General features: G+C 35.4%; 2 protein-coding genes across 2 annotated transcripts; one reads left to right on the top strand and one right to left on the bottom strand.

Moving 5' to 3' along the window:
- Positions 1-1,183: 1,183 nt before the first annotated feature.
- LOC113054689 (homeobox protein vex1-like) lies at positions 1,184-3,893 on the bottom strand. Its single transcript, XM_026220388.1, has 3 exons — positions 3,478-3,893; positions 2,410-2,666; positions 1,184-1,699 (listed from the first exon to the last, which is right to left on the bottom strand). The coding sequence occupies exons 1-3, from the start codon at positions 3,752-3,754 to the stop codon at positions 1,355-1,357; spliced, it is 879 nt and encodes a 292-aa protein (XP_026076173.1). The 5' UTR covers positions 3,755-3,893; the 3' UTR covers positions 1,184-1,354.
- A 10,625-nt stretch (positions 3,894-14,518) lies between these two features.
- On the top strand, positions 14,519-23,706 carry LOC113054691 (N-acetylglucosamine-6-sulfatase-like). The gene is made up of 13 exons (XM_026220390.1): positions 14,519-14,827; positions 15,740-15,799; positions 15,879-16,082; positions 16,920-16,985; positions 17,283-17,381; positions 19,794-19,961; positions 21,201-21,283; positions 21,364-21,482; positions 21,561-21,664; positions 21,751-21,852; positions 22,451-22,561; positions 22,787-22,894; positions 22,978-23,706. Exons 1-13 carry the CDS (start codon positions 14,531-14,533, stop codon positions 23,125-23,127), a joined length of 1,671 nt encoding a protein of 556 aa, XP_026076175.1. The 5' UTR covers positions 14,519-14,530; the 3' UTR covers positions 23,128-23,706.
- The last annotated feature ends 385 nt before the right edge of the window (positions 23,707-24,091 follow it).

Genomic DNA, 24,091 nt, shown 5'->3' on the forward strand with positions numbered 1-24,091 from the left:
AAAAGTACTGAAATGTATAGATTAAAACGCTCGAGTAAAAGTACTTAAGGACATTTTTCTCAAAGTTTACCCAGGCGATCTTATTTAACAAATCGCTTTCTGTGGATCTTAAAAAGTCTTAATTTAACTTTCCACAAATTAGAGCATTAAAATATCTTAAATCAGAGCAGAATGTCTTGAATTGTCTTTTTTCAAGTACAAATATCTAAAACATGCACAGGTCACATAACATTTTCTTAAGATGTAAAATGAAGATTTTTTGAGAAATCTTTTTTTTTTATGAGATTGAAATTTTTCATAAATCAGGATATCTTATATGACTGTGCATCTGGATTTAAGAATCTTTAGGCATTTGCACTGGAAAACAAAAAGTACTAATGAACAGCATTTTTGCAGTGTGATCAGAAGTTACAGTAAAAGTTATGTCTATAATCTCGTGGTTAGGAGCTGAGGAATTCAAGCCATATGCTAATAGTTTTTGTAAAATGAAAGAAGAATTGGAGTTATGTTTTAATTTGTGTTTTCAAATCTTAAATTTACCTTCATAAAACCTTTAGAAACCCCAAAACTAAATGATTCCATACTAAAATACACATAACTCTGTTCATGCAAATGTGGTCCTATGCATATTTGAATGCTGACAGGCTAAATTAAAATTGTTAGCAATAAATAATAGCATGCTGAAAATATAAGATTAAATGGGTTTAGTTTTAGTTTAGCATATTTGTTGGAGAAAAAGAAAATCCCCCAAATGATGAAGTACGCTGCTGTTTTTAAGTGCTAGGGTCTGTTAAACTTTTTAATGTTTTTTGAAAAAGTCCAAGACTACATCTAGTATATTTAAAATGGTAATAATACAAAATATCATTGCAGTTTCAAATAATTGTTTTCTATTTGAATAGTTTAAAATAAAATGTAATTCCCGAGATGGCAAATCTGTATTTTCAGCATCATCCTCCAGTTTTCAGTGTCACATGATCCTTCAGAAATTTCTGATTATCAGTGTTAAAAACAGTTTGATAAACAGAAAGTTCAAGTGAACAGAATTGATTTGCAATATAAATCTTGCATAGAATTCACTTTTTACATTCACTTTTGAACAATTTAATTCATTTTGGATTAATTAAAATCATAAAGATAAACTTTTTAACAATAGTCTGTAATGACGCACTTCACCTTTCAGTGTAGTCAAATAGAAAATGATTTATTTATACACTCCTTTTGTACACATAGACATGAACGAAATATAACTTTTCAATCATATTTAAATAAACAAAAAGAAAAAAAATATATATATATGACACATTTTTATTGCACTTCACCCTGTATTCACAAATGCAATTCTCGTCTCGTGTCACTGAGTGTTGTAGTACTGTGAGTGACAGGGCTGGTATGGACTCATCATGGACGGGTTGCTGGGATGGACAGGAAGGCTCTGTAGGGTGCTGTACCGATACAGGGCCTCCACAGGAAGGGTCGGCAAGCCCCCGGAAGCAGCAGGGCTGTAGATGAATCCCGGGCCGTAAGATGGGCTCTCCTGAACCGCCGGGTAGTAGCTGGGATACGGAGCGGCACGGAAACTGTGCAGATCGGAGTAATGCATCATATGCGATGCCACCTTGACCTGGCAGGCGTGAGCCAGACTGTCCTGAACGGTCCGTTTCAGCTTCATGCGTCGGTTCTGGAACCAGTTTCTGATCTGATGGAGAGAAACATAAGATAAGTTCACATTTAACACACAAATAAAAGTCAAATCACTAGTTTTGGGACTTAAAGGCCCCCTACAGTTATGTGAGTGGAATTACAGCGAATAGTTGTACGCGTGCATTTGTTTCTGCCGTCGCTTTTTGCAAAATTTTGTACACCCATTACAAAAGTTATTTTAAGTCAGTGTACCATTTAAATGATCTTTAAGTTGAAATTTAAAGTTTGCAAAGGAAGACACGAATGTATTTTAATCTTTAAATCAACTGAATTGCTTTGCAAAAAGATTCACTGTATCGAATCGCTCGAAACGCAACAAGTTAGTGACGTCTGCTGGTCAAAACTGTGTAAATGCAACAAAACTCAGGCCAATAGTTTAAGTTTTTCATAGTTTAATATGAAATGCTGTAAACAACTCATATTGCAGTTTAATGTGTTTTTTTATATATATTAAATTACTTTGTTTGTTTTATGGCTAAACTGGCCAAAACTAATGTTCTTAATTTTTATTATACGAAATAAATTATTATAAATGAATAATACTAAACATTTACAAAAACTGATTCGAATCAAATGATTCGTAAATATTTTGAATCCTCACAAAGCTGTGTTTCGAAAGCACTCATCGACATTGCAAGGTAAAAAAAAAGAATTCACAGACACTTTAAATCTAATTTTTAAAACCACAGTGAATCGACCTCTCACCTGTTTGTCAGACAGATTTAGCCTTTTGCAGAGCTCAGCTTTGTCCTGGGCTCCCAGATAAGCGTTCCTCTTAAAGGCTTTCTCCAGACTGTTGATCTGGTCCGCGGTGAAGGCGGTTCGGGGTCTGCGGCCACTAGAGGGAGACACTGATGGGGCCGGTGCTTTAGGGGCCCCGGGTGAGAGAGAGGGGCCCCCCTCGCTCTCATACCCTGATGTCTCCTCCTCCTCCGTGCTGCTGCTGAAGCCTGGCTCTGAGGCTGTCAGGAAACAGATAGACATAAAGAGTTAAATATGAGGTAAGGAAACACAAATACATAAAATAATAAAAATAAACACAAGGGAGCAAGAGAAAATAAACATTTGGTAAATTTTCATTTAAATGGAAAATACTCAGCTGAAAATAAGTAAATCGTTTTTAAAATTTAGGAAAAATACGACAAAAATAAAGTATGCTGTAACTGTAAATTTGCTAGCATTACATTTTAAAATGAGATCCAAACTACATGAAATAGCTTTATACTTAATAATTCATTAGTTTGTTATTTTAATAAAAATATTTTAGTGTTATTTATTATTTTAACAGTATTGTAATAGTTATTTTAACTATAGCTGTGTTATTATTATTTAGACTTATTTTTAATTTTACTTAACCATTAAAAGTAACAAAAGTATTTTAGGTGAATATTTTACATTAAATGAATTTAAATGTAAAATAATAACCTTTCTATTTTAATTTATTTTGGCAGTTTAGTTTTACTTTTAACTGTTAAAGTCATTGATCCTATATAAATAACTGTTGATAAACAAAAAAATAACAAGTATTTTTATATCGGTATTTTACATTTTTTAAAATCTTTTATAAATGTTTTCTTTTTTTCCTATCATTTTTTATTTAGTTTATTCCAGTGTTGGCAAAGCTTCTGTATTTTATTAGAATTATTTAAATTATTAAAAAATAAAATAAAATAACAACAGTATATTTAAATCAGTATTTTCCATTAAAACATTAAAAATTGCATAAAGATTACTCAACAGTATTAACATGTATTATGAGAACAGTTTTTTTACCGTAAGTGTGTTGCTGGACGATATTCTCATTTGACCCAGTCTCTTGCGTAGATGTACACAACAAACTGTTTCCGGACTGTGCTGGCTCCATACGTTTCTCCTGATTCTCCATGTTTTCAGGTTTCTGTCTGCTGTAGAAGCCAGGAAGGCTCTCAGATGCAGTGCCAGAGGTGTTCGGGACGTCCCGGCCGGGAGAGACCCAAGAGTTTGAGGGAAGTGTGGATGCCAAGGTCTGGCTGCTTTGAGAAAGCCACTCGATGGAAAAATGCCCCTTCATCTTAGCGAACAAACTGTGTCCAAATCCAGATATCCGGTTTGACACAAGGCAGTTGTGCAGTTCTTCTTCCTAAAGATGAGTTTCCAGCAGAAGTCCTGTGACTGAGTGAGTCAGATGTGTGTTTGTGTTCTGGCAAGCGTTGCTTTGAGTTCACTGATCAACACCTCCAGTGTAGGGCTTAAGTATTTATAGGGCTAATCCCAGCTCATTTACAATTCACTTCGCCCCGGATCAAAGGAAACGTCCTGATCTCCACCCCTTCAGTTTTCACAAGTGTGGTAATGAAGACGTCTCAATCGGCCTCCAGTGAACCCATTAACTCCTGGCACCAGTAAGTCTGGAGATGTGATCCCCTCCCTAAAACCATCTCTGATCCCATCTCCTCTCTGAGGTGTGCATGTGTGTTATTTCATGTGTCCACATTAGAACAGTGTGGTGCAGGAAGTTCAAGGTTAAACACAGTGGCTTGGAATTCATTATCAACCACAATATTTGGTAATCCCAAAAGGTAAATAGTTTTAGTTATTTGACTAAAATGTTACCGCATAAAGTCCACAGAACTAAATCCACTTTCTTTCTTTCTGCAGATTAAAAAATAAAAGATTTAAATTTTTTATAGTCCTTTTATCATAAAATTTCTTAGAACAGAAATGTTAATGTAAAACTACAATATGAAAAATGAGATTAATATCTGATTCATTCATTTATTGATTTATGCACAAAAAAAAAAAAATTGAAAGTCCCTTATCCAAAGAGCAAGAACTTGGAAAAAGTATTTGTTTGTTCGTTCATTTATTCATTAATTTAATTAGTTCCAGCATTAGGCTCAAGCATTTTGTAGGATAAATTGACAAAATTATTAATTCATTTCAGAACAATACAATAAAGTTTTCCAAATTTTTTTAGTCCTTTATTATAATCTCTTTAGAACAGAAATGCCAAACAACTTGAAAGAGGACATCTAAATATATATATATTTTTATTTAACATTTTTATTTATTTAATAAGAGTCAGTTGCAGCTCAACAAAATGAAGCTGAAACATTTCATAGTGTCAATGAGAAATGCTTTCCTATTTAATCATTCATTCAAAGTTATTTTTACTGATTACTAAAATCAGTAAAAAAAAATAATTTAGAAAATAAACCATGAATGTTTCCTGGTCTTTTTTCCAAAGTGTCTTTAGATTTTTTTTTTTTTTTTAAATACTGTTTATCCATTTTTTTATGAAAAATCTTGTCAGTTTCTCTGATTCCAGTAGAACAAAGCTGCAGATCTGTCCTTTTGTGAAAATGTCTCTCTCATAGACACATAACGTTCCCGTGAGTGGCTGCAAACGTGGGTAATTGAGCTCTTGTTTATGCCTCTTTCAGCCAGCATCGTATCAAAGCAGGCGGCTCTTTTAAAGTGACAGGTAGAGGTTAATGGGCTGTTTTAGAAACACTACACAAGTATGGAGACAGTAGTCTGCAGAGACCCAACTACTGACAGAGATAACTGCTGGCCCTTGGATCTGTTGCCCCCCCTCAAACGGCATTATTACACATAAAGCTGATCTGGTTTATCAACGGCTTGCTTGAGATTAACTTGATCAGTCCCACTATTGAAGAATACATGATTTCAAAGCCTGCCAGACACTTTTGATTATCACACAAGCAAATAAAACAGCCTCAGATTGTCTCATTATTGTTTCTAAAGGATCTGAAGGGTTTGATCCCATTTGGGTGCATTGAAGAGAAACAACAGAAAGAAGGCGCCAAGGGAGGACTTACACATACATTTATCACCTGTAAACTAGATAGATTTAATGTCTTCTTATTCTGTCTATCAATCTATCTGTCTGTCTGTCTATCTGTCTATCTATCTATCTATCTATCTATCTATCTGTCTGTCTGTCTGTCTGTCTGTCTGTCTGTCAGTCAATTATTTATTGTTTTGTTGGATAGTTTTTTTGCTTCCTTTTTTATTTGTGTAGTTCTTGGGTTGTTTGCTTTTTTCATACACTCGTTTTTCTTAAATGACAAAATAAAGTGTTTTTGTTCTTAGGATGGCCAATAATGACTTTTAAACATGAGATCACAACCATATTAAATATGAAAAATCATCATAATCAATATTATACATAGCGTAATTCACTTTTTTTTAAATATGCATAATGTTGTCAAAAAAATCCATTTTTATATGTATACTGTAACATTTATTTATTTATTTTATTTTATTATTATTTATTTTATTACACAGATTGATCGGAAGAAGCTCATTTTCAGTTACTTTCAAAGTATTAATCATGGGGGGTGGTGTTATATAATTAGTTTATTCGTCTTCTCAAACAATCAAATAATGAGAGTAAAATCATTCAGACAGCTGAATCTGCATATATTCTTCCCTCTTCGGCCCATTTAAAGGTTCAAAGAGCAGATCATTTGTTTACACTCTCTCACCGTATCTTATTTTCTATCTGTCTCTCTCTTTCAGTGAAAGGCCGATCTCATTCATCTCTTATCTGTCACTGATCTGTCTGTAATTGCATTGCAGGTTTCTATATTCCAATAAGGTTTGGTGTTAGAGGACCGTCCCCGTCTCGTTTCCGCTGTCCCCGGGCCCTGATATGTGATAAACCGGGGCCTGACTTTGATGTGCGTGTCAGCGGAGAGGAATCAGACAGGAGCCTGTTTTTATGGATGACAGACGGGAGGGGTTGGAGACGGCAGGTCCACTTCTCATCTCACTCACACTATCATTAAAGCACAGATTACAGTAAGAGAGAGAGAGACTCTTCTGTAATAACGTTCCTGACATGAGAGCAGCATTCAGCATATAGATGTTTTTTTTTTTTTTTTTAATAGAAAATCATCAATATAACTGTGAACTTTAAAGAACCCAGAATCAAAACACTCATCTGAGGAGCATTTAATGTAGCAGCAAGAACGTTTTTTAAAAGTCACGTGTCACATTAAGTTATGTATAACATAGTGGTAAACGTTTGATTGTTTGTTGGTTTATTATTCATAGGCTTTTAATTGTTTAAAAGATAGCAATGTAGATGATTTCAGCATAAAACTGAAATTTCTTTAAAACTAATAAGATACCAAGATGCTAACAGATGATTTCAGCAGCCCATCCCCTTATAGTAAAACACTGACATTCATTTCATGTAAAAGTAATCAAATATAAAATAAAGCAGTTGTTATTGACTATTATTTATTTATTTCTAATTGTTTAAAAATGGTTGGTTTTGATGGTTTTAGCAGTGCAACTTGCCTAAATAATCATTTAAATTATTATGCAAAATTTAAAATCAGATATAATACAGAATAAATGTACTGTTATTTATTCATTTAGGGGCTTTTCGTTGTTTAAAAATATCAGTATAAATAATTTCTTTAAAACTTATGTCAAACTAAGAAAATATAAATAAAAGTTTTATTTTTTTAATTAGAGGCTTTTATTTGTTTACAAGATATAGCAATGCAGGTGATTTCTGCGACCCATCCTTTAATAATATAGATATAAAACATCAGATATATTGATTTATTTACTTATAAGTTTGTATCAGTCTGATTTTGGAAGCAGAATCTTTGAGAGTTTATTTTTATTGCTTGAAATGTTTCGATCATTAGAAACAGATGAAATGATTTTGTTGTCTTGTTATGTGTGATCATGAGTCCAGTGAAGCATATCTGTCCTCATCAGTGTGATACGGGCTGATGCTGGTGGGTTTGAGATGTCTGTTTATGCTGAGCCGCTGCTACAGACGGCAGTCTCTCAGAGTAATGGCCCCCAGCAGAGACGGCCTTTGATTGTTCTTATTGAGCCTCTTTCATCTCTAATAGGGCTGTTTGCTGCTCTGTATTGATTGCTCATGTTTCTCTCTCATTGTCTCTCTCTCAGTGCTGCAGAGGCTGAACACACACAGCCAGCTGAGCGAAACCAGCATCACACCAACACAAAATAAACACAACATCAACATACTGATATTCAAACAAAATGTATATTTAAAGGTTTTTATTTAATTTATTTAGTTTTTTTATATTTTATTGTATTTGAAGTTCTATTATTATATTTCATTTCAAGCAATGATTATGATTTTAGTTTTGTGTGTGTGTGTATATATATATATAAATATATATACATACACATGTGTGTGTGTTTGTATGTTATTCTCATATATTAATATATACATTTAAAAAACTATAATTTGAATTAAAATTAAAATGTCCTTAAAATCTAACATTAAATCAGTTTTTATAATTTTTTTTTTAAATATTTTAAATATTTTTTATTATTTTAGTACTTCAAATTTACTATATTTTACTAAATTATTTTAAGCTAATGTTTATTTTATTTCAAGCAACATAAATTATTTTTAATTCTTTAGTTTCAACTTTATGCTGGTAAAATAAAATGAAAAGTTAAATATATGATATTTTCTCATTTTAAATCAAAAGTGTTTTTGGTTTACAAACTTAAATACAAAATATTATTATATGTTTAAAAATGAAATCAAAATGTAAAATCTGAAATTAAAATTGCATATTGCAACTGTATAGCCCAAAACGACCTGCGACCCATTATGTACTCCTTAGTACCTTGCTATTCTTTTTTGTGTGCACAGATTGTGTTAATTTCTACATTTGAGGTGTCAATTGTTGCATTAGCACTTAAATTATAATACAGCCTCTGGTAAATCTTCCTGCGTGTTCTTGTCTTTTGTTATTTTTATGCAGGGAATGTCCATGAAAGTCACTAATCTGGTTAATCCCATCAATTTGATTGCAACACATCCAGTAATCCCTCATTTATTCCAATCAGAGGAATCAAGCTCAAAGAACAACCCGAGGAACCGGCCCGGACGGAAAAACCAGTCTGCTATCACGGTGGGAACTCGAGCCCTGGAGCCCTGTCTCTAGAGCTGAGGCCAGAGGTGTCCCGGGACGATCCAGAGTACTTTTGTTTCACACCTGGAACTGGGGAGGGGAAGTGTGAAGGGGGCATTAATCCCCATTGAGCATAACTGCCGAAACCCACCCACCCCGTCTCTTACGACGCTCATCATTAAGGAGCCGGGGCCAGATCAGCATGTTTGTGAATGCTTTCAGATCATGGACACTTGACTAAAAGAAGTGTCCTTGTGGAGAAAGATGAGGGAGGAGGGAACACTGCATTTGGGCCTTTCCTTTTCCTGTTAAGAGTACTGTAAAGGCTGACATGAGGTGTGAACATAGACGTGCTCTTTGAAGTTAAAATGACATTTAGAGGTCAATTATGTTGTTAGCAGAAGGTGTCTGGGTTCAAACTGCATCAAAATACAATTTAAAGGTAGATCAAATGAGATGCCACCATTGATGTCCTGTCAAAACTAAAGACATGGTTTTTAAAAAGGCTGCAAACTGGAGATAAAACAATATAATGTTTCACACTGTCCATTAGTGAATGACTGACTTCTGTGGCAGAATATCATAAAAAGACTATGAGAGAAGACTCAAAATATTGTTAGTATTTTTGAATTAATTAAAAATACTTTCTGTGGTACTTTGGCCATTTCAAATAGTAATGTATCTGAACGATTGTCATATTCATGAAATATAATATTTACTCTGTGCTCTAGGGTCTGATAAAGAATGTACACAGTTGTAAATAAAACATTTAAGACGTTATTGTAGTGTTAAAAAATCTAACTTTGAGGTTTAATTCATTAAATGTTATTTTTATTTTAATTGTTTTTATATGGTATTACCATATTAGTGCCCTGACTAAAAAGTCATACTGCATACTTTAATTCTTCATTCTTTAGCAAAAAGTGGTAATAACAAAGAACTTGTATTAATAAAGAAATAAATACAGGTCAGAAAACTTAACTTCATCACCAGTTGCAATAAAAACTATAAACTGACTCAAAACCAAGTAATCTTTATATTGTTATTTGTTGTTTTAAATAAGCAAATTATTCATTTGAATTTACTCTATGTGCTACCTTTTTGGGGATTTTTTTGCACCCTCATTTTCCAGATTTTCACATCGTTGTAACCTAACAAACCATACACCAATTACTAATGGAAAGCTTTCAAATGATGTTTAAATCTCAATTTGAAGAAACTGACCCTTATGACTGGTTTTGTGGTCCATTGTAACATATATAACTGCATCATACACAGGCAAAATCACAGAATTATTGTATAACGGCACAGTCGATTATTTTGTAAAGGCTATATAAACAGTGCTGCCGTTAACACTGAATGAAAGGAGAGAGACAGAGGTGAAATCATACTTGAATGATCTCCTGCAGAGACAGAGACGTCTGTTTAGATACTGGAGACAGTCTCACAACTTGCTTCAAAACAACTACATTTCCTCTCTCAAAAATGTAAGTCAAATCAATATGTGCCAGTGAAATATATGGAGCAGATTTGACATGGAAGCCACCCGTGGTCATTTATCCAAAGACAAAGTCTTATTACTGCAGCACTATCATGAAATGAAAGAAACACATTTTGAGTTTTAATTAAGTTTATCTCTAAATATAATTATAAAATAAAACTTTCAAAGTTTCAAAGAGACAAACAACTTAAGAACATCTAGAAGTATCTGATAAAAGACAATCACTGTTTCTTATTATTATACACATCATTTACAGAGAACCACATATTAAAACCTGGAACTGCATATAAATATAAAGCGGAAACTGATCAAATACTGACAACAAAAGTAGCCGATATCTGATGTTAGCAAAACAATTGAAGTCTCTTTTACATCATATCCTATAAATATTTACATATGAAATATGATAATAACTGGGCACTAAAATATAAGGCTCGGTGATGGACATTTGTATTTTAAAACATTTTTATATATAATAAGCTGAATTGCCAGTAAGTAACCAATGGAAAAAAAAACAATTATGTATTTTTTAATGTATATAAAATGATTTAACACACACACACACACACACATACACACATTAAATGATGAATCAGTTAGTTTTTTTTTTATGAATATAAATACAAATAACTAAATAACAATTTTCAACGCTGAAATGCAGTACCTGCTTGCTGGGCACAGTTCGACTGAAGATATTATTTTATACTTCACAAACTAAAGCTGACAAATCAGCTTTTTCATATCATTTACACTGCCTTCTGAGTTATTTACCTTCATGGCCTGATATTACTGATTGTCGTGTTGACTCTACTTCTCTTGATGATCCATCTTCTAAAATCTTCTAAAAAGGTGAAATAACCTTCTTAACAGATATATCTAGATAACTTGTATTCTTGAGAAGATAACAGAGCTTGAGCATCACTTTTATAACCCTCTGCGTTTGGTCACCCAGTCAGGGACAAATGGTCAGAACTGGAGGCGTCTCGTCCAGTTTGGTTGTCAAACCAGGCCTGGAATTCATCTTCACTTTGGGTTTCTGACAGAACGTGTGATGGAGGAACTGTAAGAGAAAAACAAACAGAAATAGTCCATAATTTGTACCCCTACAAAAAAAGCACTGTGGTAAATACCATAGTAAAGTGATGATGGTTTGTACCTGTAGGTTTCTTTAATAAGAGATCCTGTCCTAATCATGTAAGAAATGCTCTTCTAGATGTTTCCATCTTGCTCTCCAAGATGAATATAGAAACATTAAGAAATGTACAGGTGTCATTCTGTTGGTTTACAGGCAGAGAGGCTTTCCAGTGTTTTAATGGGATCATAGTCTAGAATAAACCCTTCTCGATCCTCCGCCTGCCATAAATCACATAACCTTCATCACCCCACCACAGAGTAGATCCTAAATCCCTTCGCCTTTAGTCCTTGGTAGATCAGATCAGACCCCTCGTGTTATTTTCTGCACTTGCACGCAGGTTTGCCAGGTTTTTAAAGGAGTCACATGATGCGATTTCAAGTTTTCCTTTCTCTTTGCAGTGTTACAAGCTAATTGTGCATAGATAAGATCCCTGAAGTTGCGAAGACTAAAGTCTCAAAACCAAAGATATTTTCTTAATCAAAGAATCTGCCACGCCCCCCACATGTCTACATCACTATGTGGAAATATTTGTGTAATGTCGCCCAAATGTTCATGCAAAGAAAGAAGGCGTGGTTTCAGTAACGCAGTTAGTGTTGAAGCAGTCATGTCAGGGAGATAGTGTGTGTATCTAGGTGAAGGCAAAAGGCCTTCTGTAAGTAGAAATTTAGAAATCTTTAAGATTACTTACAACAGAACAGCAACGCATTTTATGGACAACTGTTTCGTGAACCTAGAAGAGGAGGTAATTCTGACTTTGTTACAACAATCTGGAGTTTCCGAATCAGCTATTGTAAGAATGTTTTGTTATTAGTTTAAGTATTTGCTATTGACTGTTCAAATGCGCAGTTTTCTGGTGTTGCAACGCGATTGCATAGCATCTGTGCTAGGAAATTTGCATAAGGCGATCTGATTGGAGGACACCTGCATTGGCGCTTGAAAAGTTGAAAAGTTTTCAACTTCTGCCGTGATCAATGGACCCAACATGACGTGACGGACAGACAATTCATATCACCAACGCTTGAAGTTACTCCATTCAAAGTAAATAAGAGGCATTGACCCCGACGCCCGTGTGATTGGGCTTTTAACCGACAGTGGCTTGTGTACTGCAAACACATACAAGCTTCATCGCTGTGTCTGTCACGCACATTTATTCCCCTTTTGGGCTTGAAGGAGTGCTTGCGGTGTTCAGTCAATCACAATGCACGGGTTCAGCTGTCAAATCAGAACAGACTGCGCTTGTTGGAAGGAGGGACTTTGTAGAAAACGAGAGGTGGGGCATAGAGGACCTACAATAATGTACAGTATTTTAAAAATAATGTGTTTTTTGAACATTAAATCATGTCAACAAATTCTGTTACACCAAATACACAAAATAAAAAAAACATCAAAGCATCATATGACCCCTTTAAGTCAAAACTAGGCCAAACCTAGCCCAATCACGTTCCGGAGGTAAAATACATTGTTTTGTCTGGGTTCCTCTAGTAAAAATTAAAATTCCATGGACTAAATATTGCTTTATTGAAGTCACTTTTTCAACTCTTGACTACAAGTAGCCCAATTTCTTAGCAACTTGGCAACACTTCTTCCACCAGACCATAGACTGTCACGTGTGTGTCACAGAAATAAAATACGTAAATAGAACATCAATTATTGTGGAACACAAGTTGTCTCTTAGCAGTCATCGTGGGTAATAGATAATAAGTATTCAGTTTTAACTCTTAACTTCGTGTTTTTAATGGAAAAATAACCATAAATAAATTAAGCTTATCAGTATAATTATTAAATTAAAGTATAAGGAAAGTTTAATGAATATATTTAAACGTTAATGGCGTAGTAAACAAACGTCTGCGAAAACGTAAGGCATCTTCATATATGAATGTGACTAAAACGAGAGTCCAGTTTTTTGGGCCACAGGCGCCGCCTATCGACAGACAGGCCTATTATCTCATCTGATTGTACCCAGGGGGATCTATTTTGAGCATAGACAGTAAAAGAAATGGACACAGCGACCCCATTGGAACTCAATTGAGACAAATGAAGCCCAGTTTTAGCGTTTTTTAGCACTTCCGTTTCTGACGCGCAGACTCAAACGAAGCTTGACGACGTCAGCAACCTGTCTGACAGATGTAAATCTTCTAAGTGGCTGTGCGTGAAAACTGCCATCGTTAATCTTGCAGAGACAGTGAGCTTGAGGCGGGAGTTCTTTGTCGTGAGTGAGCAGGAGTAAGTATTCTGATTAATTATTTTGTATAGTATTTTAAAATGTAACGCCAGTACGCCATATTAAGTTAATTGCCTGCGTGCTTCTCCACCTGTCTGTACGGTAATGCGACAGAGAGCCGAGTGGTTATGACGCAATCGTTAGCCTATTTTTTACAAAAACTGTTTATACGGGGCCATAATGTAACATAGAAGGTAATGGAGCCCTTTATACATTGTCGTGTATCTTTAGAAATAAATAATGGACAAACAGAGTCTTTAAACGCCTCAGATGTAAAGTTATTCGCTGTCAAAGTGACGCCAAAATGAATGGGAGTCAATGGGAATGCTAACGCAAGTGAAGTTCTGCTAAAAGATGGCAGCCCCCACCCGACTTCAACTTCCGGTCGAGTTCCTTGCCCCTTGATTTTGAGTGATGCACATGTTGAGAAAGCTTTGGTGCACCCTTAAAGTGTTCCGACTAGGTGCAGACGTGCTGCATTTCTTTTACTGTCTAGGCTATATTAACTTAATTATATATCGTAACAGTAGTTATATAATAAAATAAATAAAATAAAAAGAGAGAAAGGGAAGATTTTTTTGATCTTCAAATGCATTTACAATAGCATAAAGCCATATGTGATTGTAAAACAATAACACACAGTGGGAGGGGATGTGACTTTGCACATGGTCATGTTTGTTAAACTTTTATTTTGTTCATTTGAGATGTCATTTTTGTTCTATATGTCTCTTGAATTTTAAGTACATACGTGAATAAATGAAAATGATAGAAATATATGTAATTTTGTACAGCATATAAATCATACTTTAATTCATATTTTAAAAATATTATATATATATATATATATATATATATAAAGAAGATGTATTGTGGAAGATTTTTATTGTCAGAGCTATAAACAGTAATTTAACATTTTAAAACAGTAAAAACTACACAGAACATGTTGTAAAAAGTAAAAAGAGCAAACTTTTTTTTTATGTTATTACTTCATAATGAACTGTGACTCTGTGAACGCATCAGGTGTTAGATCAGGCTGCAGTCATATGACACACTCAGTGTCTCACTTCCTTAAACTTTCTCAGTTCATCTCATCGTGTGCGCTGCAGTTCTCCACCATCGGCTGCTTGACTCTGTGTTCCCAGGCTTCCAGACCTCGGGTTCGGTCTGGTGTTGGTCTCATGGCGAGCGCGCGGGTCGGTCAGTGGAGGTCCAGCGCGCGGATCGTGTCCTGTGTACTCGCCGCGCTCCTCACCTGTACGCTCAGGTGTTCAGAAGGCGTCAAACTGAGCAACATCATCCTCATTCTCACCGACGACCAGGATGTGGAGATGGGGGGAATGGTAAGTGTACAAAGTTAGACTACAAATACTTTTTTATTTTCTTGCACCAGTATCACGTTTGCACAACTTAATACAGTGGTTTCAGATGGTTTTAGATACTAAAATGTATGCACCATAATGTTGATATTTTATTGTCCATACACAAACACACACACACACACACTAGTACTATGTATGTATATATTTTCACCTCTAATTCAAACAGAACATATTTATGAAATTATATAGTTGATGCAAGGCTATGAAGGCTATTATAGGATTTCTTGTTTACATTTTATCCTGAAAATCAAGCACATTTAATTTCCTAATTCTCATTCTGATGCAAAAATCTAGTAAATTATGTTAAATATGTATCATGCTGACACTAGCATTCTCTATTCTTTTTCTATTCTATCTTCGTTTTTCTTTATTTATAAAAAAAAAAAAAAAACTACATTGCTATGTACTGCATCAGGCTAACTGTTGCTTTTTCACAGCACTTTCATATTATTGCTCTTTTGTTGGTTTTGATTGCTTCTGTTTTCCTCATTTGTAAGGCACTTTGGATAAAAGCGTGTCCTAAATGTAAATGTAAATTTATAAAAATGTATTATTCTAATTCAAAAGTATTTACACATTGCAGCATTTGTTGTACTAGGTGATTTTGCATACATTTTCTGCATGTGTGTGTGTGTGTGTATTTAAATTCAAAACAAAAGTATTTATACATGGAAGCATTTATTGTACGGTTTAATTTTTTTGAAGCAGCTGTTGTTTTAAGAATCAATTTCAGGAACAAGTCATTAGACAAAAATCAGTGTGTGAAATCATACATCCTGATGACTTTGTAGTCGTTACAGATGACAAACAGATGACTATATCCATCACATTATTGTTTTTCTTTTCTTTTGTTTTGTTTTGTTTTTTCCACAGACGCCCATGAAGAAGACCAAAGAACTGATCGGTGATGCTGGTGTAACTTTCTCCAATGCTGTGAGTGTTCAACCATAAATCAAAGACCTGAATGATTCTGACCAAATATCACAAGTTTCTCCTTTCCTGTTGTGTTTAGTTCACTGCCACCCCTCTGTGCTGTCCCAGTCGCAGCAGCATCCTCACTGGTAAATATCCACACAATCATTTGGTCCGAAATAACTCAATTTCTGGAAACTGCAGCAGCACGGCGTGGCAGAAGGAGGCCGAGCCCTTTGCCTTTCCGGTTTACCTCAATAAGTTGCGCTACCAAACCTTCTATGGCGGGAAATACCTGAATCAGGTCAGCAGGTCATGCATTATCACTGACCTATTTGCATGGTGTTCATTTTTTTAATTTGCGTACAATGTTTAAATATTTGCAATCTTTCAAATGTCTGAAGTGTTCTAAGCCAACAACATTCCAACAGGTTTGAGAAGTTTGAAATAGTGCTAATGTTTATGTTCCTTTTCAGTTACTTTCCGGTTCTGTTTACTTCAAATTCAAGAATACAACAGAACAGAATAGAATAGAATTTTGTGTGTGTTTTCTGATTACCATGACAGTAGTACAACAAATGCAATCATATATAAATACTTCACTATTTAAATATAATATATATTTTATATATTCATTTGCATTAAAGAAATGACAACTAGTTGATGAAAATGTGCTTAATTGTCATTTAAAAAATAATGTTGCAATGCATCTTTTCATATACATTTAATCCCCTAAATTCTGATTATTATGAGAAATGTACTATAATACAATCATTTATTTCCTAATTTTATTTCAATCAGCAGCAGTAGTACAACAAATACTACCATGTATAAATATTTTGCAATCTAAATAATATATATATTTGTGTAATTTCTGTAATTTTTTTGCATTATTTGAATGAAAATTGGGAGATTAAAGGTACTTTTTTTTTAAATGTCTAAAAATAGCATTAATTTCATCAACAAAATATAGTTTCTTTATATATATATATATATAATGTATATGTGTGTATATATATATAATTGCATTTTTGAAGTAGATGGGAAATATGACTGGCATGTTCTTGACTGGTTTTAATGAGATCCTCCCAGTCACTGTTTCCCTCTCACAGCTCTCATGAATCCCTCTCTGTGTTCTCAGTATGGAAGTAAAGATGCAGGCGGTGTGGCTCATGTGCCTCCTGGCTGGGACCAATGGCATGCACTGGTAAGTCATGAACAGATGCAGCATTCCCTTTTACCTTCAGATCACCAGGGATAAGCTGTATGTGCTGCAATATATCCTTTACTTCCCTTATCCGATGATGTCAGTCGCCTATAGACAGGCTTTTTTGCAGAATGCATGGTTTAGTAGGGTCATGTGATGTGGTCTCATTACAACCTGCACTGCAAAAGCAGATCTGGTTTTTAACCATTTTAATTTATCTTTTACTGATGGTTTCAGGCGAAATATTTAATTTTGTAGTATGATCTAACAGTGTTTTGGTTTTGTTTGTCTCCACAGGTGGGAAACTCTAAATATTACAATTACACACTGTCTGTAAATGGAAAAGAGGAAAAGCATGGAGACAACTATGAGAAGGACTATCTCACAGACCTGGTTGTAAGTTTTTGATGCTTTTAAAGTGTAGAATCAACATTGAAAAAAAATTTTTTTAACCAATTTTACTTCCATAATGTGATGCACAAATTGTACAAAAAAATGTACAAATCTCATAAACGGATATTTTATTCACAATAGAATATAGATAACATATCACATGTTGAAAGTGAGACATTTTGAAATGTCATACCAAATATTGGCTCATTTTGGATTTCATGAGAGTTACACAGTCCAAAAAAGTTGGGACAGGTAGCAGTAAGAGGCCGGAAAAGTTCAATGTAAATATAAGGAACAGCTGGAGGACCAATTTGCAACTTTTTAGGTCATTGGGCTAGTTGCATATCTCTGCCATCTTGGATTTCCAGTGTTGTGCCCAATTTGGACCCCCTGCTGAATTATTACCCTCCTAGTATTGGTAGGTTTAGGAGTAGGTGTGGGGGAGGGGTTAGGATTAGGCAATCAGTTAGCGATTTAAACAAGGGGGGTAATAATTCGGCAGGGGGTCGAAATTGGGCACAACAGCTTTATTTTTCTCTTGATTACACCGGAAGTAAGTATGCATACACTTGCATCGCTGAAGCTCACCAGCGCCATCTTGTGCATCGAGCCCATTGGCAACATGATTGGGTATAAAAAGAGCCTCTCAGAGTGGCAGTGTCTCTTAGACGTCAAGATGGGCAGAGGATCACCTATTCCCCAAATACTCCGTTGAAAAATAGTGGAGTTTGAAGTTATCATCATCTACAGTGCATAATATCATCCAAAGATTAAAAGAATCTGGAACAATCTCTGTGTGTAAGGGTCAAGACCGGAAAACCATACTGGATGCCCGTGATCTTCGGGCCCTTAGACAACACTGCAGCACACACAGGAATGATACTGTAACGGAAATCACAACATAGGCTCAGGAATACTTCCAGAAAACATTGTCGGTGAACACAATCCACCGTGCCATTCGCCGTTGCCAGCTAAAACTCTATAGAAAAAAAAGAAGCCATATCTAAACATGATCCAGAAGCACAGGCGTTTTCTCTGGGCCAATGCTCATTTAAAATGGACTGTGGCAAAGTGGAAAACTGTTCTGTGGTCAGACGAATCAAAACTTGAAGTTCTTTTGGGATAACTGTGACGCCATGTCATCCTGACTAAAGGGGACAAGGACAACCCAAGTTGTTATCAGCGCTCAGTTCAGATACCTGCATCTCTGATGGTATGGGGTTGTCTGAGTGCGTGTGGCATGGGCAGCTTACACTTCTGGAAAGGCACCATCAATGCTGAACGCCGTCTCTTTAAGAGAAGACCTTGCCTTTTCCAACATGACAATGACAGACCACATACTGCATCAGTTACAACATCATGGCTGTGTAGAAGAAGGATCCGGGTACTGAAATGGCCAGTCTGCAGTCCAGATCTTTCACCCATAGAAAACATTTGGTGCATCATAGAGGGAGATGTGACAAAGAAGACTTAAGACAGTTGAGCAACTAGAAGCCTGTATTAGACAAGAATGGGACAACATTCCTGTTCCTAAACTTGAGCAACTTGTCTCCTCAGTCCCCAGATGTTTGCAGACTGTTATAAAAAGAAGAGGGGATGCCACACAGTGGTAAACATGGCCTTGTCCCAACTTTTTTTGAGATGTGTTGATGCCATGAAAATCAACTTATTTTTCCCTTAAAATGATACATTTACTCAGTTTAAACATTTGATATGTCATCTATGTTGTATTCTGAATAAAATATTGAAATATTAAACTTCCACATCATTGCATTCTGTTTTTATTTTATTTTGAATAAGTAGCCCTGATTAATACTTCGGGAATGTGTATTAGGATAGTAAATAAAGAAATTTGACTTTACGTTGGAGCATGTCATGTCACATTAAATCAATCATTCATTTTTAGGGGCGTCAACTGTCACTCAGTTTTTGCAAGCATTTACTTCATGCTAAGTGCGACAGTCAATGAATTTGCTACATCACCTGCTAAACTTGTTTTACATTGGAAATTCATCAGTTAACAAAATGTGGTTATAATCTCTGTTTTAGAACAAGAAACAATCTGTTTGCCTCATGACTAACTGAGAAGCCACTGTGTAACTCTGAATGTCAGAATGTGCCTCCACACGTCAGCCTGTCCACTCAGCAGTGTGTAATGCAGTTTCTGTGGGACGCATGACTGGACTGCTTGATATCTGAAACCTTGGAAGCAATCTTGCGTCACCAAACCGCTGCTCTGTTATTATTTAAGTGAGGGCAGGTGTTCCGGAAACAGATTAACACTAGTCCTAAATTAAACCCCACTCGCAATGGTTGTTTTTCCATTGATAAGCCCTTTAAATCTGGAGCTGTGTGAATGCTGTTTGGTTGCCTGAAGGTTTAAAAAAATATTTTACATGTATGTCGATTCTCTAGTTAAACCAGTCGCTGCATTTCCTGGAGGAGCGGAGCCCCAATCACCCGTTTTTCATGATGTTGTGTCCGCCGTCTCCTCACTCGCCGTGGACGGCCGCCCCTCAGTATCAGCAGTCCTTCAGCGACGTCAAAGCACCACGTGACGGCAGCTTCAACATGCCTGGAAAGGTTCAGCTCTCGGTTTCATCCTTAATGACATCTGACAGATTATGAGGAAGTACTGCAGGTGTAAACCATGAGTTTGGTTGGCTTTCCACAAGATTTGAAACTTCAAGAAACCAAATCTAAAATAATTAGATTAAAATTATTTTTTTATCTAATAAAAAAAGAAAAAAATAATATATATATAAATAAATAGCCAAAATACCAGTCAGTGAGTTTTTCTATATATATATATATATATATATATATATATATATATATATATATATATATATATATATATATATATATATATATATATATATATATATATATATAATTTTACATATTATTATTATTATATATGTTGTCAATACCCACCACATTTGCATGGTTGCCAATGGTCTCTGCCAGTGTTTCGAGAATCAAAGCAAAAAGACTGAGGACAACCCTGTCTAGTTCCACCGTTCAGATTAAAGGAAAGAGAACGCATGCCATTTGTCAAAATAGAAGCTCGTCTTCCAGACTAAATCACCATAAAACCTCAAATAGGTACGTCCACTGTACGCAATCAAATGCTTTCGCATTTCATGTAAGCGAACGATTGATCACGAACAAAATCAGTCTGGTCTTCATTGATTAAAGAGAGCAAGGATGTCTCTAAGTGTCTAGTTAAAACCTTAGAATTTTTCTATCTGTGCTAAAGGGGTCATCGGATGCCCATTTTCCACAAGTTGATATGATTTTTTTGAGTCTTAATGAAAAGTCTGTAACATAGTTTTATCAATGGTAGTGTAAAAAACACCTTTTTACAGTCAAAAACAGCTCTTTTCAGAGCAAGCCATTTTGTAGTATTTTCCTTTAAATGTTAATGAGCTCTGCTGACCCCGCCCCTCTCTTCCCAGCCGCTTTCTGGGGGACTGTTTACTTTAACTGCATTCAATGTGAAACTTGCTAATTAGAACATTATTAGGAAAGGCGATTTGCAAAGATTCATTAAAAAACCTTATTATACTCACTTTTTCTGTTGGTGAAGCTGGATCTCGAATAATCTGTGAGAACATGGATGCATTTATTTAGATCGTTACCCCTTTCTCAAATCAAGCCAATCTCAAGTCACACAGACTTGGCTTGATTTGAGATAGGGGTAAAGATTTTAGTAGATTAATTAATAAATAATTTTTTTTAATCAACTTTATTAAAAACTTTATGGTGGATTTTTATTATTATAGGGTGGTTTATTAGATCCTGTTTCTCTGATTTTAGGATAAACATTGGTTACTACGGCAGCCTGCAAATCCAATGCCAAACAGCTCCATTGAGTACCTTGATAACGCTTACCGCAGGAGGTACACAAATACAGATTTCATACAACTTTCTATCAAATAAATCTTTCTATTGAGATATGTGTGTTTAATATCTCTGATAGATGGCAGACGCTTCTGTCAGTGGACGACATGGTGGAGCAGCTGATTAATAAACTGGATTCAATAAAGGAGTTGAACAACACATACATCTTCTACACGTCTGATCATGGCTATCACACCGGTGTGTCCTCTGTCTCCACAGTTTGATTGACCTGTTGTCGCCTAAATTGATAACAGCTTATTTTTCGTTCAATTTCAGGCCAGTTCTCATTGCCTATTGACAAGAGACAGCTTTATGAGTTTGATATTCGCATCCCTCTCTTGGTTCGGGGTCCAGGAATCAAACCTAAACAAACACTTCAGGTTAGAGGACTGATTTAGTGAACATGTCTAAATATATTGTTCTATGACTGTAAATAATCGCTAACATCTGTTTGTCTGTCTTCTAGTCTCCAGTGCTGAATATAGATCTTTCTATGACTATCCTGGACATCGCAGGAGTAAATCTCTCCACCGTCAACATGGACGGACAGTCTTTCCTGCCACAGATGGTGAGTGTGTCATGATTCAAGATTTTTTTTTCATGCCGTTTTACATGTTTGGATGTATTTTTCTACCTCAGTGTAGTATTAATGTATGCATTGTAGCAAAGTGGCAAAACAGTCCATTCTACTCTTCAGTACATTTGAAAGACATAAATACTTTTTAAAGCAGGAATGCATTACATTGATTGAAAGTGACAGAAAATACATTTATAATGTACAGAAAAGATTTAAATTTTTTAACACATGCTGTTGTTTTGAATTGTCTATTTATCAAAAAAAAAAAAAACCTGAATTAAACAAAGTATCCCAATTTCTTCAAAAAAATATAAAGCAGAACAACTGCTTTTCCAACTTGTGATGATTATCAGAAATGTCAGCAAATCAGCATATTAGAATGATTTCTGAAGGTACTATTTTCTGCATTTTAGTTTTCATGCTAATTTTCATTTTGGAGAAAAATTGTGTCCTTCTCTTTTTTGCATTACAGCAATGAGAATAATGAAGATTGCATGAATGAGAATTCTACCAATCAATGAGTTTTGTCTGATGTCACAATGAAAGAAAGTCTTCTCTCTGTCTTTTCTCTTCTAATATTCTCATGAAGGCACCATCGTTGCGTAACGGCACCGAACGGCCCTTCTTTCTGATTGAATACACCGGGGAGGGTAATTCCTCTGAAGATCCCAGCTGCCCTAAACTTGGCCCTGGACTAGCTGTAAGTGTTTCAGGAATCATTTACTATACTCTATACTTTCCATTGATGGTTACATGAAGAGCCTTTTACATCCATGAAATCTTTCAATTGTGCAAAAGGTTCTTTATAGTGTAAAAAAGTTATTTTGATTATCAAAATGTTCCTCACACTAAGAAAACTGATCACTGAAAGATTCTTTTGGAACCAAAAAATTTTTCTATGGCATTGATGCATTTGCATTTTTAGGAATGCTTCCCAGACTGCGTATGTGAAGACGCCTTCAACAACACATACGCCTGCGTCAGGACTCTGAAGGATGCAAACCTGCAGTACTGCGAGTTCGCAGACAACGAGGTGAGCACATGTCAGTCCGGCGTGCAGTTGTGGAGCAGACTTTATGATGAACCTCTATGAATTTCCCCTGTGATCCCCTTCAGTCGTTCGTAGAGGTGTACAACCTGACGTCGGATCCCCATCAGCTGGAGAATATCGTGAAGAAGGTCGATCCTGCGCTTCTGCAGATCATGAACCAAAGGCTGATCAAGCTGGAGTCCTGCACAGGCGACAGCTGTCGAAACGTCAAATAAAACTGTGCCAGAGGGCGGGCCGGACCCCAGCTCCAGCAGTGAACGCTAAGTTTAGTAATATGAAGATTTATCAGGGTGTTGACTTGCACACATCTCTCCACCGAAATTCTTAAAGAGATAGTTCTTTCCTATCAGTATTTACTCACTCTTATTACTACTATACAATGAAACTGATGACATTAAGGTGAGTAAATATTTACAGAAATGTTATATTTGGCACGAACTCTCCCTTGAATTCTTATCTGGGAAGTCACACACACTTCCCTCCTTAAGATGTGAATGTATCTACCGCGTGATTCTAGTTCATATGCTGTCATACAGCTACATGAACAGTTTCTAAGGGCTTGAACTAGTTCGACTGAAGGATACTTGTCGTCAGTCTTGCCTTACTTCCTACTCCTTATTTGTTTCAGCACTTTTATGATGAATGAATGTTTAATTCAAGTCTTGTCATGATTTGCGAAATATACTAGCATCAAAACATTCACCCCTAGCATTTTAAGAGTCGTTTTTCTGTTTGACCTTTATTCTCAGTTATGCATGGTTGTTTTATTTCGATTTTTCATACTGTGAATTGAACCTTATGTATCCATAACTGCAAATGCTCACGTGCCTCAGTGGAAATCCTGTTTTGATCTTATTGTTTTTAATTTAAAGGGAAAGGTCTGATATTTAAGGGAAATTTGCCAATTTTGATTGTTGTGCTTTTATATGATAAAAATGTTTCATTTTGAAGAATCAATAAATTTATGGGGAAAAAAAAGACTTTGCAGTGTCCACTTAATGCAAATTCTGTTCATTCTTAAGGATTCTAGTATTTATTTTAATGTATGGTTCTGATTGAAAGTCATCTAGACTGATTAAATTAAGAAACTGAGCATAATGAACTTTTTATGAACCATTATTGATGACTGAATTAAATAAAGTGATTTTAATCCTCAGGTCAATTTCTAACATACATAAT

This window comes from Carassius auratus, chromosome 35, assembly GCF_003368295.1.
Source record: "Carassius auratus strain Wakin chromosome 35, ASM336829v1, whole genome shotgun sequence".
NCBI classification, from domain to species: domain Eukaryota; kingdom Metazoa; phylum Chordata; class Actinopteri; order Cypriniformes; family Cyprinidae; genus Carassius; species Carassius auratus.